At 38.7% G+C, this 18319-nt stretch overlaps 2 protein-coding genes across 2 annotated transcripts in view; one reads left to right on the top strand and one right to left on the bottom strand.

Annotated features, from left to right (window-relative positions):
- CENPP (centromere protein P) overlaps positions 1 to 18319 on the top strand; it is a 295669-nt gene that overhangs the window by 164067 nt on the left and 113283 nt on the right. The gene's annotated exons all lie outside the window — the stretch shown is intronic.
- Positions 14380 to 18319, bottom strand: part of ECM2 (extracellular matrix protein 2) — a 41707-nt gene continuing 37767 nt past the window's right edge. Inside the window, exon 10 of the mRNA XM_003260488.2 lies at positions 14380 to 15552. Within this exon, the coding sequence (XP_003260536.1) occupies positions 15384 to 15552 (169 nt within the window). The 3' untranslated portion in view covers positions 14380 to 15383. The remainder of the gene's footprint in view (positions 15553 to 18319) is intronic.

The following is an 18319-nucleotide window of genomic DNA, read 5'->3' as shown; positions in this document are numbered from 1 at the left end:
TATAACACAGGCACACATGCATGTCCAAGTAACACCCTCTTAGGATGCATACAACTTTCCCTTTTCAAGAGAATATTAGCTATGGCTGCACTGACATTTAGGGAGACTTAGAGCAGGGAAGATGCTATTCCCTGAAAAGAAATCATTATTTGTACCCCTTTTTCCACTCATCCCCAAGAGATTGCCCAATTCTACATCAACTAAGACCTTCAAGAGAGGACAGTTTTCTTTTTTTTTTTTTGAGACAGAGTCTCACTCTGTCACCCAGGCTGGAGTGCGGTGGCGCCATCTCAGCTTACTGCAAGCTCTGCCTCCCGGGTTCACGCCATTCTCCTGCTGCAGACTCCTGAGTAGCTGGGACTGCAGGCGCCCGCCACCACGCCCGGCTAATTTTTTGGTTTTTTAGTAGAGATGGTGTTTCATTGTGTTAGCCAGGATGGTCTCGATCTCCTGACCTTGTGATCTGCCCGCCTCAGCCTCCCAAAGTGCTGGGATTACAGGTGTGAGCCACTGCGCCCGGCCTGAGAGGACAGTTTTCTAACCCTAGTGGCCAAGATTCACTGTTGTAAGTGACCCCAATGGCTCTTCCCAACTGTTGTATAGGTTTGCAGGCCAGCAAAGAGCTTTTCCAGTGGGTTAGAAGACTTGTTCTCTCCTGTCATCAAGAATCTGACCATCGTTTGTTCCCTCTCTCCAGAGAAATGGCACACATTGTGTTAAGCAAGGCAGCTACAGTCCTAAAGAATACATATGCCTCAGATGCGCATAGCAGCTGGCTATGTGTTCATCCTCCCCTCACTTAAATAAAGTACTCCTCCTTGGACCTCTAGGCTGACAGTTCCAGGCAGCTCGTTAGTCCCATTAGTGGCCCTCAGTGTAGCTCAGGCTCCATCCTTGCCCTGCAGCACCTTAGGGAACGACGGCCCTCCTGTTTGGTTTAGAATGCTCATATTCTCATTTATTCAAGTATATTTTAGTTGCAAATGTATCTGTTAACTGGATGAATTGGGAACATAATGAAAATATGAATTGGATTTTTAAAATCTTTGTATCCCGAGCATCCAGTGTTTGCCTAAATTCCTTCAGAACACAGTCATAAACAGGAAGCCCTTGGGTCAAATTCAGTTTGTCCTCACAATGTTTTGTTTCTGAACTGTTTATTGAAGTGTATGTTACAAAAAAAAAAATATCATAATGGTACAACTCAATTAATTTTTACAAAATGACCCCAATCAAGAAATCCCAGCCTCATACTCCATTCTCATACATCCAGAATCCTTCCTTATACTCCTCAAGTCACAGCCTGAGTTCAGCACCACAGGTTATTTCCTGAACTTTATATAAATGGAATCATACTGTGCATTCTCTTTTGCATCTGGCTTTTTTCATTCAGTGACATGCTTTTGAGATCCATTCGTGTCATTGTGATACACAGTAGTTCTTTCTTGTCACTGTATAGTATTCTCATATATGAATAAGCCACAAATTGTTTATATATTCAACTAGATTAATTACCTTTTGGAGAGGTACTATGAACGTTCCTCAATCTGTCATTTGGGGGTCATGTGTATGTATTTTTGTTAGGTGAACTTGCTGTATTTAAAAATAAGATTTCAACTTCTCTTTAAAAATTAGGTTTTGCCAGTCCGTGATTTCTGGTTTTGCATGGCAGCTGTTGTCTCTGGGACATGTGTTTTTCTCTTCTGTACTCACAGGATGTTGTCCACGTCACCCACCCAAGCCACTCCTCAGTCGAGTTGCCTGCATGGCCTTTCTGGGTGCAGTTTTGCCACCCATATCTAGAGAGATGGGAGGCAGTTCCTGTAAGATTGTGTTTCTAAAGATATGTTACAGCTACTTTTCCTTCTCCCCACCATGAGACTTAAGCTAGTCTTCCTCTGATATTTTGCTTCGATCTTTGGTCAGAGGGCCTAGGGAAAGAAATAGGCCCTGGAATAAGATGCTGGGGTTAGGGGTAGTATATTTGGCTTATTCACTCTGTTCTGCAGATAATGTGGTAGAGGTGCAGGCCTCGGCACAACCCTCCACCGTCTTGGGGCTGTGGCATGGAAAGCTTTGCCTCACCTTTGCCAGAGATGGTGCAGCAGGCATGAACATGCCATCTGGGAAGAAACTGGAGTTTATCCCCACCCTTTTCCAGGTTATCATTCCAAATGAAACAGTGAAATACTCTCAAGTATTGTGAAGAGAAAAGTCTTCCATTTTTGTTTCCTAAAGGGGTCCTATGGAGGGGACCTAGTTCTTTTCTCCATGCTTGTTTGTTGTTTTTTTTATTGTTTTATTTTTGCCTCATTGAGCCTTGGTCTAAATATTGAAGAACTAGTTGCATTATAACAGTATATTTAGGAATCACAAGTAATTTACATTATGTTGCAAACACAAAGATAAATTACAAAACTGAAAAAGTAATATTCTCAGTACTGACAGTTTATGAATAAAAATATTGATTGCCATAAAAGGAACTTTAATGCAAATTTATTTTCCTTTGGCTTTATATATGCTAACGATTGTGAAAATAAAAATAAATTGCCTAATCTAAGCTCTCATATGATTTCTCACACCCTTTCCAGAACTTCTCCTGGTCTAGACATGGACAGCTGTAGTCAAAGTCCAAACACAAATAAGAACAGGGGAGGACCTTGGAAACTGTCTCATGCAAATAAAAGATTGATTGATTGACAGAGTCTCACTGTGTCACCCATGCTGGAATGCAGTGGTACAATCATACCTCAAACTCCTGGGCTAAAGCAATCCTCCCACCTCGGCCCCCCAAAGTGCTGAGATTACAGGTGGGAACCACCCGCACACAGCCCAAATGAAAAGGTTTGATAGGTGAGGCAGGAGCTATAGGAGCAGCATGTGTCAGGAGTATATTGTGGGGCACACACACCTGCCAAAAAGTAGGCAGTTTGAATTTTCTGATGTTCTTTTGCCAGTCTCTGGTGTCCTTCACATTCTAAATGAATTGGAATAGATTGTACAATGTTCTCTTACAGTAGTAGCTACAAGAAAGGCCGTCCACCAATCCATTCATTCAACAAATAGTGTCAGTGCTATGGAGAGAAGCAGGATAGGGGTGGGGGTGTCAGGGGTGCCCTCCCTGTCAGGTGACAGTCACAAGACCTGAGGGCTGTGAGGGAGTTAGCCGTGCCATGCAAACACCCACTTTAAGAATGTTCTAGGCCACTGAATCCTAGGATGTAAATACGCATAACATAGGGTTTTTTGTATAGTAGATGCTTAAAAAAGCTTCTGTGAAGGGATAAATGATTAAGATTTCATGGGTTTTAATGTTCAAGTGTCCCTCATGGTGGACTAGGCACTTCTGTTTCTAATGAATTTATTTTATACTGTAGGTTGTGACCCAGGGGCAGTATTCAACCTGCAGATTATTTGGAGCATATAGTATTTTTAAAAACCAAGACATTTGATATCGAAGTCCAAATTTACAATGTATTTTGAAAAATATGAGCTGGAAAAACTGACCCTGACGTCCTATGTAGCAGCAATTTGCTGAGCACATAGGCCCTCCATGGTTCTCTGCTGCCCTGACCTCCTCTTACCCTCTCCTCACAGCTCTTCTGTTGCAGGGACTGGCTTCTGCTGTGTCATGTGGCTGAGCTCACTCTGTCATCCTACTTGAAATTTCTAGTTCTGAAAAATGAATTATAATAAATTGTCACTAAATGTTCATTCCATTGAATTTATGAAAAATGAAGGACTTATACAACTTTGTTTATTATATTTTGCATGTGTCAATTTTTTTTTTTTTTTTTTTTTTTTTGAGACGGAGTCTCGCTCTGTCGCCCAGGCTGGAGGGCAGTGGCATAATCTCAGCTCACTGCAACCTCTGCCTCCTGGGTTTAAGCAATTCTCCTGCCTCAGCCTCCTGAGTAGCTGGGATTACAGGTGCAGGCCACCATGCCTGGCTAATTTTTGTATTTTTAGTAGAGACGGGGTTTTGCCGTGTTGGCCGGGCTGGTCTCGAGCTCCTGACCTCAGGTGATCTGCTCGCCTCGGCCTCCCAAAGTGCTAGGATTACAGGCGTGTGCCACCGCACCTAGCTGTGTCAAATATTTTTAATGAATGTCTGAAGTCAGTTCGCTTTGAGGAATCTGTGCAAGTAATGGTTTTGTTTTAAATAAATTTCTTACCTCTTTCCACTGAGCAGACCCGAGAGCAGTGAGCACATCTGATTTCCAGATCTGTGTTTCTAAATACTGTTTCCCACTAAGGGAACCAGGACTCCTTGGAGAAATGGCCCATAACAGGTCTGGGCCAGAGAAGTAAAGGTGTCTGAAAAAGTTTTCTTATACCAAGAAATGTGAAAGTTTGCAGAGTTTACCAAGGACTCAGAAAAGGAACACAGAGGCCACCACGAAGGGACAGTTTGAGCATCTCAAAAAGAATAAAAACAGTGGATTATAACACATATGATACTAAATCCTTTTTATAATAACAGAGAAAAGAGGGTTAAAAGGATCAGAGTTTTTCCTTACAGAAGAATGTCAACTAATGAATGCAGAAGGAATAACAGAAAATCACCACAGTGAAGCCTCCAATATAATAACTGATTTAAGGAAAGATAATCAAGGGAAGCTAAAACAATTAAGTCAGCGTCGGCAACACAGTGAGATCCTGTCTCTACAAAAAATAAAATAGACCAGACATGGTGGCACACACCTATATATGGTGGCACACACCTATAGTCCCAGCTACTGGGGAGGCTGAGGTGGGAGAATCCTTTGAGGCTGGGAGGTCGAAGCTTTAGCAATCATACCACTGCACTCCAGCCTGGGTGACAAAGCCAGACCCTATCTCAAAAAATAAATAAACATATAAAACCATTAAGTGAAAGTTTGCTCGATAGCAAGAAACTGTACTTTGAGTACCCATACAACCATTATGTTTTTCACTTTCAGTACAGCATTCAGTAAATTACTTGAGCTAGTCAGCGCTTTATTATAAAATCGGCTTTGTGTTAGATGATTTTGCCAACTGAAGAATAATATAGTATTCTGAGCACACGTATATAGCTTAGGCCGAGCTATGACATTAGATAAAGTTTAGGTGTATTAAATGCGTTTTGACCTATGATATTTTCAACTTATGGTGGGTTTATCAGAATGTAACCCATCATAAGTCAGGGAGCATCTGTATTATTCATTGGTGAATATAAGTGAAGGGTATGTAGATGCTCATTGTGAACTTAAACTTTTCTGCGGCCTTGAAAATATTACCACATAAAGGGGGAATAAATGCTAAATAATTAGAGCAGATAAGGCAGTTTGCCTTAAATTAACTTTAACTCTTTGATTTATCCTTCACTCTAGTGAAATATTTACTGCCAAATTTATTTTAAGTTAACAGGGATTCTTAACTTGGGTATATGAATACTTAGAGAATTTGTGGAAAGACTTTATGAGTCTTTTGATACATGCCAAGTGTTTTTATATATGTATTTTTCCGCATAGAGGATCCATTATAGCTTTCACCATATTTTCAAAGGGTTAAGAACTGCTGCCCTAGAATAGATTTACAGTTTATAATGTATTCTTTATTCTGAGTGTCACAATACTAGTTAAATTCACTTTCCAAGTGATTCACATATAAATTTGATATTTGTGAATGTAATTCCCAGTTTAGGCAAAACAATGAACCTTCAGCAGATTACAACTTATAAAAAGATTTGCTTATATCAGTTGATAGTTTAATGTAAGTTTATTTGACCACAGAGATTCTGTTACTTAGAAACACACCAGGACATTTTAATAACATGATGTATTCCTTTTCTTTTCCAAACTAATACGTATTTAGTGTAATCACATGTTATTTTTAATACAGTCCTGCTTTCCCTTGCGTGGAGTCACATTCTTCACATTTTATACAAAGGAAAAAATATGCTAGACTAAGTTTTGATTTTATCCATTTTCATATAGAAAAGGGAACATAACTTCACAGAAGAAATGGTCATGCCTTTATGATTTAGTTGTATCACCACTAAAAATTTACTTACTGAGTTTAGAACATTTATTCCTTTGCAAATAACAGTATGTGACAGACTGAATTCCAACCGGGCTTACAGTCTCAAATGCTCATGTTCACCTTGTAATAAAAGACATGTCATAAGCTGAAGCCTTATTTAAGACATGTAGAATCAAACATGGACTAATTCAGGATTACACAGTTTGCAGTAGATTTTCCTCTGAAAACCTTTTACAAATGCCTCTGATTCTGTTGGACTAGTTTCAATTGAGCTGATGGTCATAGGGCCAGAAATGAATAGGACAGGAACAAACTTGCTAGGGAAGCCTCTGCCCAAAGTTTGCTACGTGGGCTACAGATGGAAAGGCCTGGGTTTGCCAGTGCAGACTGTCTTGCTATACCGTTGGTGACTCATTCAGGGTTATTTCTAAGGGAAGAATTCATTTATAGGACAGGCTCATTGATCAGATACTTCTCTAGTTTGGCTGACTGTTTTAAATACAATTTTCCCCCTTTTTAGGTATTATAAGTAATCACAGTGAATCACACAGATCAAACTTAATTTGCTTTCCTATGGTCAGGATTTTTTTTTTTTAAATCTTATGATGACATGTCATTTACACTCTTTGAGTTCCAGTTTCCTCACCCGCTCCCTCAACCTGGAGATCCTGCTCAGATGTTTGTGTATACCGTGGTTCACTCTGTTCCGTGCCATGGATGTGATCATATAGTAACACAGTAGAAAAGCAGTCAAACTCAGATTTTGTTGTTAATTTCCCACCTACTCCTCAGGAAAGCCACGCTGTTGCCAAGGCTGCAGGGTCCCCGCTGGACCCCCACTGGCCCACAGAGTCCAAGGGGTTTACTGCTGGCCCTTTACAGAGCATGTGTGCAGAGCCCTGTCTTAGTGTACTAGACCCACTCCTTTTTCCACTATATTTCATACCAATCTAAGAAATCAGTTATTTTAAATAATTAATATTCACCATACTCAGAGGCCTGGAAGCCTTGAGCAAGTTAAGTAACTTCCTGCTCACCAGTTTCCTGTAGTCTGTCCCTGGAAACATTGACACTCACCTTTATTATGTCTACTCTGTGCCCAGCACCTCCACAGGATATCAACTTGTTTAGTCTTCCCATCAGCCCTGGGAGGCAGATGTTTTTGTGCCCGAAGAAACTAGAACTGTAAGTAACTTGGCCAGGTCCATGGCTAGTACTGATTCTAGTTCAGAGCCAAGATACTCATTATTGTTTTTTTAACTACAAGAGATGAATCTCCATGTTTCACAGACTTTGGGGGCTTAAGGCCCGTAATGGTCATTTGGTGTTAAGTTAGAGCTGGGCAGAAACTTCTTTTCGTGGGCACTTTTAATATTTTTGAATTTTAAGTCTATCAAGGATCTGAATTTACGTTCAACCATGGATAGATAAATAGTTCAGTCATCTGTCAGTCTGTAAATGTTTCTGCCATGAGGACATTTTCTATCCTTTTTCTAAATAAGGGAAAGAGGTGGAATCAATATCATAAAGGGTTTTACTCCGCCCTTTGAAGTTTCACTTCAACAGCAGAATTTGAGTATTTCATTCTTTTAAGTCAGCATCTTAGGAACATAGTAATTTATGGTATGTTTAAATGATGGCTTTGGAAGGCATAGTCAGTGTTGCTATTATGCAGAGCAATCAGATTGATTACTAAGTATTACCAGTTGTCAAAGCATAACTTAATTGTTTAAAAAATATACTTAGCTTTCTGAGGTCCTTGTCAGAAATGTTAATAACATAAATGATTCCCTTTTACTTTTGTAACCCTGTATAAATCTTTTTCTGCTCAGTTTCTAAGTTTTTCTGTGAAAATCCTTAAATTTTGCAGGTTCCTTTCTTTTCTATTTAGAAGTAATGTCAACTTTGGATAATATCAACTCTTTGGGTAATATAACTCCTAAGCTGAACCAGTTTTGACTGGGAGATAAAGGAGATAGAACTCTTTATTCAAGAGCCATTTTAGTACCTACTTTGCACAAAATTCAGGGGTTTAAGAAATGAGTTGTCTCTGTTCTGTTAAATTTTACAGTCTTTTTGGAGAAACGAGTTATACCCCTCAACCCAGCTACTGTACAACACCCATATACACAAAAAAGTAATCAATACCTAACTAATAATTCCAGATAATCATTATATAGGACCTAACTAATAACACTGGAGAGATAATCACTACAGACCTACCTAATAATACCAGATCTGTCCTGGGCAGCGGCACAGGCACTGAATAGTGGGGGTTTTGTGGGGCTGGGGGTCTTGAGGAGCTAGGCTTTTAAGTGCAGTTCATCCTGTGCTTGGAAGCTGGCTCTGTAAGGTGAAAGGCTCAAGTCAGATGGAGACTGCAGTGAACTTGGCTTCTGTGTCCCTCCCTTGAAGTTGAGGGCCGGTGCCCATCAGAGATTGGCCCAACTGCCCTTCTCTTTTAGGCCCCTTCAGGTATATGTCCTTGCCTGTGCATTCAGCTTTGACCCCATACCTTCCTGTCTTTACTGTCCTCTTCTTGTCTTGCCTGACCCCCATGGTGACACTCCAAGTTCAGCATTCTCTCACAGATGGCCCCTGGCTCTCAACTCCTCAGCAGCATTGAGAATCAGAGCAGTTTCTTCTTTAGTCCCTTCTTTTCTGTGTGCCCCTTATCTGACAAGATAACTATTCACTGAATTCCTTTTGGTGTCTCTCGTATCTGTGCTGTGAAGGCTCTCTCTTTCTAGATTTTTGCAGTGAGTAATCCTTTTTTCTTTCTTAAACTACTGCTTTCATGGAACACTTCTTGCTTCAGCATTTTTCAGTGGTATGCTGCATTTCTCATCGCCTTGAATCTGGACTAATTCCTGGCCTGAGGAGCCCTTGTCTTGCCTCTCCTTTCCTGCCATAGTGAGGCTAGACTCCTGACCAATGAGCCCAGACGTGAGTCCCTCCATCTGCTTCCCTCACTGATTCACATTCCTGTTTCAAGGTCCATTGATCTTTCTCCTCTGAACTACGTGTATGTGTTGTATAGTTTAGTGTTAATTATATCCTGTATTATATCATAGTCATCTTTTGTTACTCCCCACCTAAATTAGTCAAATTAGAGAAACCGTTTTTGCCTGAAGCACTATGCTTAACACAAATATGCTGCCAAAAATTTGGGGTTTTATCTTTTAGCTATGTACCTGTAATTTGTGGATTGAATTTTCATATACTTACGCTGAGTCTAAAATAATCTTAAAACAAACATTGTCATAATTTGTTAACATTTCCAAGTCAATTTAAAGATTTATACTACATATTATTAAACAGTTACTGGAATAATTATGTGTGAGTGGGAATAATCATCTTGATGACCGCTGGAGGTGTCCATGACAACTAGAGGACACTGTGCATATTTCAACTGTACAACACTGTGGGTAGTTTTTTTTTTTTGTTTTAATGAAAGCAGTCATCTTAAGGAGTAATTAACTTTGACTTAATGAGAATGGCTTCTAAGGAGATGTACGTGGAGCCATTTGATGATGCCATTTGAAGGAGAGGTGGTTTTGAGTATCTTCCTCCCCTCGTTGGCAACACCTGCCATACCACATGCCCTATACCCTCCGGTTGAGCATCAGCCACCCAGGTTCGGACCTTTTATTAGGCAGCCTGCCACTCTTGGGTCCCCTAGACTTTCTATCCAAATTCTAAGGGAGAGACAGCTTGGTTCAGCAGGAGGAGCACCAGCCTCAGAGTCAGAAGATGCAGGGGAAGTCCAGACTCAGCCACATATTCCCTGTTGTTCTCATGTGCCACCTGCCCTCGCTGAGCCCCAGCGTCATCACCTGCCCTGCAGGGAGGTTGGTGAGCTTGCAGCACTGTGCTCGTTCCTACAGAAGCTTGTTGACTAGCCATTTAAGGCAGTCAGGGGCCCAGCAGTCTGCTCAGGGCTAATCTCACCCCACTGCACTGGTGCTCAGAAGGAAAAACAGGCAGCCTCTTCCTAAGGCCAAGCCTCTTCAGCCTAGATGCTCCAGGAATGTAGGTGGAGCTGGAGAAAGGGAAGAGAAGGCTGCATGTTCTTGATGGATTTTAAAACCTAGTGTGCCGTTTAGATAGTACCTAGTTTGTTGATTGTAAGAAGAAAAGGGGGATGGGAGTCAACACTTTCTGATGAGAGCAAAGCTGCTTTGTTTGAAGAGAGAGGTCTGTTCACTTCCTTATCAGTGACATGAAACCCCTGATGAACCCTGTCTGAAAACCACTGATCTGTCCCAAACATGTTATTTTATAATTGAATCAAATGAATCCCAAAGAAGTAAAATGACTGCATAATTATTGGAGAACAAGATGGGCTCCCAAGTCTCTTGGTTCCTGGTGTAGTTATATCCTTATACCAGGTTCTGTATGTCTTTCACTAAATAATTTCTTTAGTGCTGCTTATAATATTCTTATTGATAATAAGCCAAATCTCAAAATTATGCTGTTCCTTATATATATATGCAAAAACAAGACACACCATTAATATTTTTAGACCATGGCTAGACCAGGACTTCTTTAGTGTATATGTGTGTTAGTAATTATAGTGTAATTTTTGAAGCCAAACAGAACATCTGTTTTTTAGTACATTATATTGTGAAGAGTATTTGCTATAAGGACATTTATCACTTTTTTATGGAATTAAAACTTCCCATCCAGAACATCATGAAATTTCAGGGCTGAACAAGTTCCATGCTAGCCATATTTTTAAAATTATAAAATCAGTAGAAGTAAGTACAACTTCCACTTAAGAAAAAAGCTTCAATCGGTCATTCTGATTTTCATTTTTCTTTGGGATTCTGCTGCCAGAGCAGAGTTGAGAAGAGACATGCACAGCAAGCCCACAGTGTGTCTGCTCCACAGGCACGGGTCTGAATCTGCTGTTACTCCAGGCCGTTGAGGGTGGCTGTAGTCTCCTGGCGGCCCTCAGGCCCCAGTGTGCTCATCGCATTGTCACCCATTTTTCTGACTGCACAGCACTTGCCTGCTTACTTAATTGTCTGCTTGATTTCCTGCTTATTGCCTCTACCAGAGAGGAAAGGCCGCATCTGATCTGTTTGTCACTGTCTCTAGAACAGCATCTGAAACACAGCTGAATAAAGTCAGAGTAAGAAATGAATAAATGAATGGTTCAGTATCTGACTCTGTGTCATCCCAAGATGCTAGTTCTGCTGATTCACCTTATTCAGTTTGAGCCCCCTTTAATACTAATTTTGTTTACAGCTTAGATTGCCTTAAACTATTTATGTCAATGCGTTTATAGTCATACATCAAGAAGTATTGCACAAGGGTTCTTGTTAAATGGATGTGTAACCTTATCTTCTTGTTTTTACCTGTCTCTTAAATTCAACTTGGCCAATTTAAAATTAGTAATGTTCTTTCATTCCTAAACTGATTACGAAGCTCAACTTTTGTTCCATAAAATTCTGTTTTTCTTCCTAACAACCTTCTTTAAGTCACTGACCTTTGAGTCTAACAGTCACCTTCATATTATTATTGTTGTTCATGTTATAATCTCTGAATCCTGTCTATGAAGAAAGTAGGCTTAGAAGTAACATTATGGAATAAGTCTGGCCTGGTGCAGTGACTCATGCCTATAATCCCAGCACTTTGGGAGGCCAAGGCGGTCTTACCACAAGGTCAAGAGATCGAGGCCATCCTGGCCAACATGGTAAAACCCCGTCTCTACTAAAAATACAAAAATTAGCCGGGCGTGGTGGTGCATGCCTATAGTCTCAGCTACTCAGGAGGCTGAAGCAGGAGAATTGCTTGAACCCAGGAGGCAGAGGTTGCAGTGAGCCGAGATTGCACCACTGCACTCCAGCCTGGCGACAGAGCGACACTCTGTCTTAAAAAAAAAAAAAAAAAAAAAGTCAGGTAGCGTGATGCCTCCAGCTTTGTTCTTTTGGCTTAGGATTGACTTGGCGATGCGGGCTCTTTTTTGGTTCCGTATGAACTTTAAAGTAGTTTTTTCCAATTCTGTGAAGAAAGTCATTGGTAACTTGATGAGGATGGCATTGAATCTATAAATTACCTTGGGCGGTGTGGCCATTTTCACGATATTCATTCTTCCTACCCATGAGCATGGAATGTTCTTCCATTTGTTTGTATCCTCTTTTATTTCATTGAGCAGTGGTTTATAGTTCTCCTTGAAGAGGTCCTTCACATCCCTTGTAAGTTGGATTCCTAGGTATTTTATTCTCTTTGAAGCAGTTGTGAATGGGAGTTCACTCATGATTTGGCTCTCTGTTTGTCTGTTATTGGTGTATAAGAATGCTTGTGATTTTTGCACATTGATTTTGTATCAAGTCAATCCTAAGCCAAAAGAACAAAGCTGGAGGCATCATGCTACCTGACTTCAAACTATACTACAAGGCTACAGTAACCAAAACAGCATGGTACTGGTACCAAAACAGAGATATAGATCAATGGAACAGAACAGAGCCCTCAGAAATAATGCCGCATATCTACAACCATCTGATCTTTGACAAACCTGACAAAAACAAGAAATGAGGAAACGATTCCCTATTTAATAAATGGTGCTGGGAAAACTGGCTAGCCATATGTAGAAAGCTGAAACTGGATCCCTTCCTTACACCTTATACAAAAACTAATTCAAGATGGATTAAAGACTTATATGTTAGACCTAAAACCATAAAAACCCTAGAAGAAAACCTAGGCAATACCATTGAGGACATAGGCATGGGCAAGGACTTCATGTCTAAAACACCAAAAGCAATGGCAACAAAAGCCAAAATTGACAAATGGGATCTAATTAATTAAACTAAAGAGCTTCTGCACAGCAAAAGAAACTGCCATCAGCGTGAACAGGCAACCTACAAAATGGGAGAAAATTTTTGCAACCTACTCATCTGACAAAGGGCTAATATCCAGAATCTACAATGAACTCAAACAAATTTACAAGAAAAAAAAACAACCCCATCAAAAAGTGGGTGAAGGATATGAATAGATACTTCTCAAAAGAAGACATTTATGCAGCCAAAAAACACATGAAAAGATGCTCATCATCACTGGCCATCAGAGAAATGCAAATCAAAACCACAGTGAGATACCATCTCACACCAGTTAGAATGACCATCATTAAAAAGTCAGGAAACAACAGGTGCTGGAGAGGATGTGGAGAAATAGGAACACTTTTACACTGTTGGTGGGACTGTAAACTAGTTCAACCATTGTGGAAGTCAGTGTGGTGATTCCTCAGGGATCTAGAACTAGAAATACCGTTTGACCCAGCCATTCCATTACTGGGTATATACCCAAAGGATTATAAATCATGCTGCTATGAAGACATATGCACACGTATGTTTATTGCAGCACTATTCACAATAGCAAAGACTTGGAACCAACCCAAATGTCCAACAATGATAGACTGGATTAAGAAAATGTGGCACATATACACCACGGAATACTATGCAGCCATAAAAAAGGATGAGTTCATGTCCTTTGTAGGGACATGGATGAAACTGGAAACCATCATTCTCAGTAAACTATTGCAAGGACAAAAAACCAAACACCACATGTTCTCACTCATAGGTGGGAATTGAACAATGGAGAACTCATGGACACAGGAAGGGGAACATCACACTCTGGGGACTGTTGTGGGGTGGGGGGAGGGGGGAGGGATAGCATTAGGAGATATACCTAATGCTAAATGACGAGTTAATGGGTGCAACACACCAATATGGCACATGGATACATATGTAACAAACCTGCACATTGTGCACATGTATCCTAAAACTTAAAGTATAATAATAATAAAATTTTAAAAAAAAAAGGCAGAAAAAAAAAAACTTGTCTCTCAAGATTGGTTCAGCCAAGAAAAAAAGAAGGAAGGAAGGAAATAAAGGAATGTTTTAACCATTAATGTTATGAATGTTGTCTTTCATAAAATCTGTAGAAAATAAACAAATTACTAAAAAGTAAAAAAAAAAAAAACCATGGAATAAGTCAAACTTTTCACACTTATGAAACTGAAAGTCACCCATGAAATTGTCAATCGTGGTTGGCTATGCTGGTTCCTCTCAGTTTTATATGAGATAATAACTGCATTCATCATCCATACCATACTTTCCAAAATGCTTTACATTCTTTTCTGGTTCTTATAATAGCTTTGTGAAATGGGGATGGAAGGTTCCTAGAGTGGTGGAAGAACTATTAAATGATTAAATAACTAAAGCTTAAAAAATTAGAGAAACCTATGCAATGAGGCCAACACTGGCACTTAAGTTCCTAGCCAAGACATAAAACTGAGAATAACAAAAGAAGTCAGCATAGTTTCTATATGTGTCTTATAAATTACTTTAGCAATACAAAGATAAAAGATCATTATGTTAAAAAATTTTAATATATGGTTTTGGTAGGGCCAATACATAGTAAAGACATAGCTTTATTTCAATTGAACTGAATAAAGTGATATATTTCAGTAAATTAAGGCAAAGGAGATAGATGCTGTGACCAGTGGTGCAAAATTTTTCAAAAATTTATACATTAGATTTACCTTTACAAGGTTATAGTCAAGAATAATTAATTTGTATTTTAAGCAAACTCTACTGCTTTTCAAAAAAATGTTTTAATCTTGAGTGAAGAATAGTGAGGGTAATCTTAATATGCTGTTTAACTTTAAAAAATAATTTTAGAATTATAGAAAAGTTTCAAAAATATAATAGAACTTATGCACACCCTTCTGCCAGCTTTCCTTAATGTTAACAATGTACATAACCATAATATGATTTTCAAAACCAGGAAATTAACATTACAGTAGTGTTTTAATTTTACCATGTAATTAATGGAAGAAATGAAAGCTACCCCAATACTCAGTTATATTTATACCAGTAATTATAGCACAGGGCCTTACAAGAAATTAACAAATTATTGTTTTAACAGAATAATAACATTTATTCATAAATTCTGCCTGCTTTTTTTGTTGTCATTATGCTTCTTAATCTTGAACCAAAAGATACATAATTTTTAAAGGGACTTACAGAGTTCTCAGCTAACACCAGTACTCAAGTTGATTATAAAGGCTGTGTTTATTTTGTTCCAGACTCTTCTGGTCTAACTCAGTGTGTGTAATATCCTATTCTAGTGAGATGGCCTCTTTCTAGAGGTGGGAAACTGAGAGATTTTACCTTTACTATTAATAAAACTCCTAGAGACTACACCTTTTAGGTATATTTTGGTTGTTCATCTGTGTATTAGTGAATCAGGTGGACTAGCATATAATGATACTGAGTGTAACAGGAGGATTATGTCTCTCTTATTAATGACAAATGCAGCTACTACAAATACATGAATAAAGTTTATAAACAGCAAAGGAAAACTTGGAATTACTTGATGTTTTGTGGTTTAAGAACAATACTTGAATATGATCTTATGCATGAAAATGTGTAAGATGGTATTTCTCTAATTTTAATATAATTGTTTTCAAGATGAAGATGTTCCAGATTTGAGTCATCATCCTCTTCAGCATTGCAAATTTCTTCTGGAAGAATGTTCCTAAGGAAAAATAGACATGCAAGTCATGCATGGTCCAAGTAATAATCTGCCTTCATTTAGGAGTTAAGTTTAACATTTGTTAAAAAAATTTTGCTCTTAAAATAAAGTTGGATCCTTATATTATAGACCAGAATAAATTCCAACTATGTCAAAGATCCAAATGTGAAAGATGAAGCCATAGAAGCACCAGAACAGACTGTGGTCACACCCCCTGACTCGGGAGATTCTTCCTATATGTGATTTGAAAACCAGAAGCACTGAATGAAAAGATTTAAAATTTACTGCCAGTTTTAAAAAGAAAGTGCAAAGTTAAACAACATGACAAAGAAGGAGAAGGTAACTTATATCGCAGATACAAAGGCTTCCTAAGAATCTAGGAGGAAAATGGAAAATGCTCAATTTCATTCATAAGAAAAATGTAAATTGAAACTTTACTGGCATACCACTTTTTATTTATAAGGTTTGCAAAAAAAAAAAAAAAAAAACCCAAAAGCTCATTAACATATTCTAATAGTGAGCCTGGACCCATTAAATACCTCTGAAGGGAATGCAAAATGGTGCACCCTCTCTAGAGAGGAATTTGGTGATATCTAGCAAAATTACATATGCACTTTACCCTTTGCACTCTGCATTCCCACTCCTAGGATTTTATCCCAAAGTTAAACTGGAAAAAAACAAAATGACATTTATACAAACTTATCTTTTGTGGCATTATGTTTAGTAGTAAGAGTGGAAACACATGTCTATCAATATGGAAGCGATTGAATAAAATATAGTATATCCGCATAATATTCAGTTGTGAAAAGGAATGAAGAAATTCTCTACATACTGATGGGGAGTGATATACTGATACTTTTAAAAAGTAAAGGGTAGGCTGGGCATGGTGGCTCACACCTGTCATCCCAGCACTTTGGGAGGCCAAGTGGATCACCTGAGGTCAAGAGTTCAAGACCAGCCTGACCAACATGGAGAAACCCCATCTCTACTGAAAATAAAAAATTAGCTGGGCATGGTGGCATATCCTTATACTCCCAGCTACTTGGGAGACTGAGGCAAGAGAATCGCTTGAACTTGGGAGGTGGAGGTTGCAGTGAGCTGAGATCACGCCATTGCACTCCTGCCTGGGCGACAAGAGCAAAACTCTGTCTCAAAAAAAAAAAAAAGAAAAGAAAAAAGAAAAAAAGCAAAGGGTAAAAAAAATACAAATACCCCATAAGGTTTGGTTTTTTTGACCCATCCAAATCTCATGTTGAAATTTGATCCCCAGTGTTGGAGGTGGTGCTTAATGGGAGGTGTTTGGGTCATGGGGGCAGGTCACTCATGAATAGATTAATATCCTCTCTAGGATCAGGGGAGTGAGTAAGTTCTTCTTCTATTAATTCCCATAAGAGCTGGTTGTTAAAAAAAAAAAAAAAAAAAAGTCTGGCACCTCCCCATTCTTTTTTGCCTCCTCTCTTGCCATGTAATCTCTACACACTCCATCTCCCCTTCCACCATGAGTGGAAGCAGCCTGAAGGCCCTCACCAGATGCAGATGCCAGTGTCGTGCTACTTGCACAGCCTGAAGAACCATGAGCCAAATAAACCTTTTCTCTTTTTAAATTACCCAGCCTTTGGCATGATTTTATAGCATCAGAATTGGACTAAGACATATATAGAGAGAAAACTGCCCTTTTGTGTAATAACTTGTATAATAATTATGGATGAGGATGAGGAAATATGTATATGTATGTAGGCTTTTGTTTGCAAAAATAAATACTGGAAGGATAAACTAGAAATTTAAAAATTTAACCTATGGGAAGGATCATATAGTGTATAAAAGACAATCATAGAAGTAAGACTTCTCTTAATTCAACTTCTTATACAGTTTTGACTTTGGAATTATAAATATTTAATACAGTCAAAAATAATATTAATTCAAAAAGAAAAAAGCAATTTCTAAAAACCAAAAATAAACTAAATAACATGTCTGAATATTAAGTTGTTGACATATTACAGAGGAAACCACTGTATTTCAGCTGTACATCTTTAGTGGAACTTATTCTAAAGACAAATAGAGCTACTAAAAAATAATAAACTTAAAGCTTTTATTATTAGCAGTAATAATGTCATTTTTGAAATAATTGTTTACATATTGTAAGATCATCCAAGTTAATATTGTTGGGAACCTAGATTTTCAGTGTAAGAGAAACAAGTTTTAATAAAAGAAATTAATATTCAATTATGTTAAATTTGATTTGGGAATGTCAGTCTGAACTTACTTTCTTTTCAAAATACGGAATTTCCTGGCAGTCCACTGAAAGGCCCCAAAACAATAGCAACACAATTGAAAGGACCACGTCTGGTTCCCACTTGGGGCTTCTCAATACTATGCCCCAAAGAAAGAGGCCAGGCTCTTTGGAGGAAGGTCTTCAGTAGGGAATGCAGAAAGTAAGCCTGAGGCCCATGTGTGCCCAAAAGCAAGTAAGCAGACACAAGAGCCAGTTTGAATGGCGACCATTGTCCAGATGACTGCAATTGATTGAAACATAACTGCTTACATGAAAGCCTAAGTGTATATTGATTCACCAGAAAAAGAGAGAACCCTAAAACAAAATAAAGCAAAAACATTTAGGCTCCAACTTCTTACTCCCACTGGTGGTTTGAAGGAAAGAACTGAGCTTTTTTCTTGCCTTTCAAAGTGACAAAGCAGCCCTAGTTGATGAGCAAAAAATTTTTTACAGAGGAATTCCAGCTAATAAGCATGAGAAGCATGGCAAAAATAGAAA

The sequence above is a fragment of the Nomascus leucogenys genome, chromosome 1a (genome assembly GCF_006542625.1).
Source record: "Nomascus leucogenys isolate Asia chromosome 1a, Asia_NLE_v1, whole genome shotgun sequence".
NCBI lineage: Eukaryota > Metazoa > Chordata > Mammalia > Primates > Hylobatidae > Nomascus > Nomascus leucogenys.
This window is presented reverse-complemented; position numbering and strand designations above follow the sequence as displayed.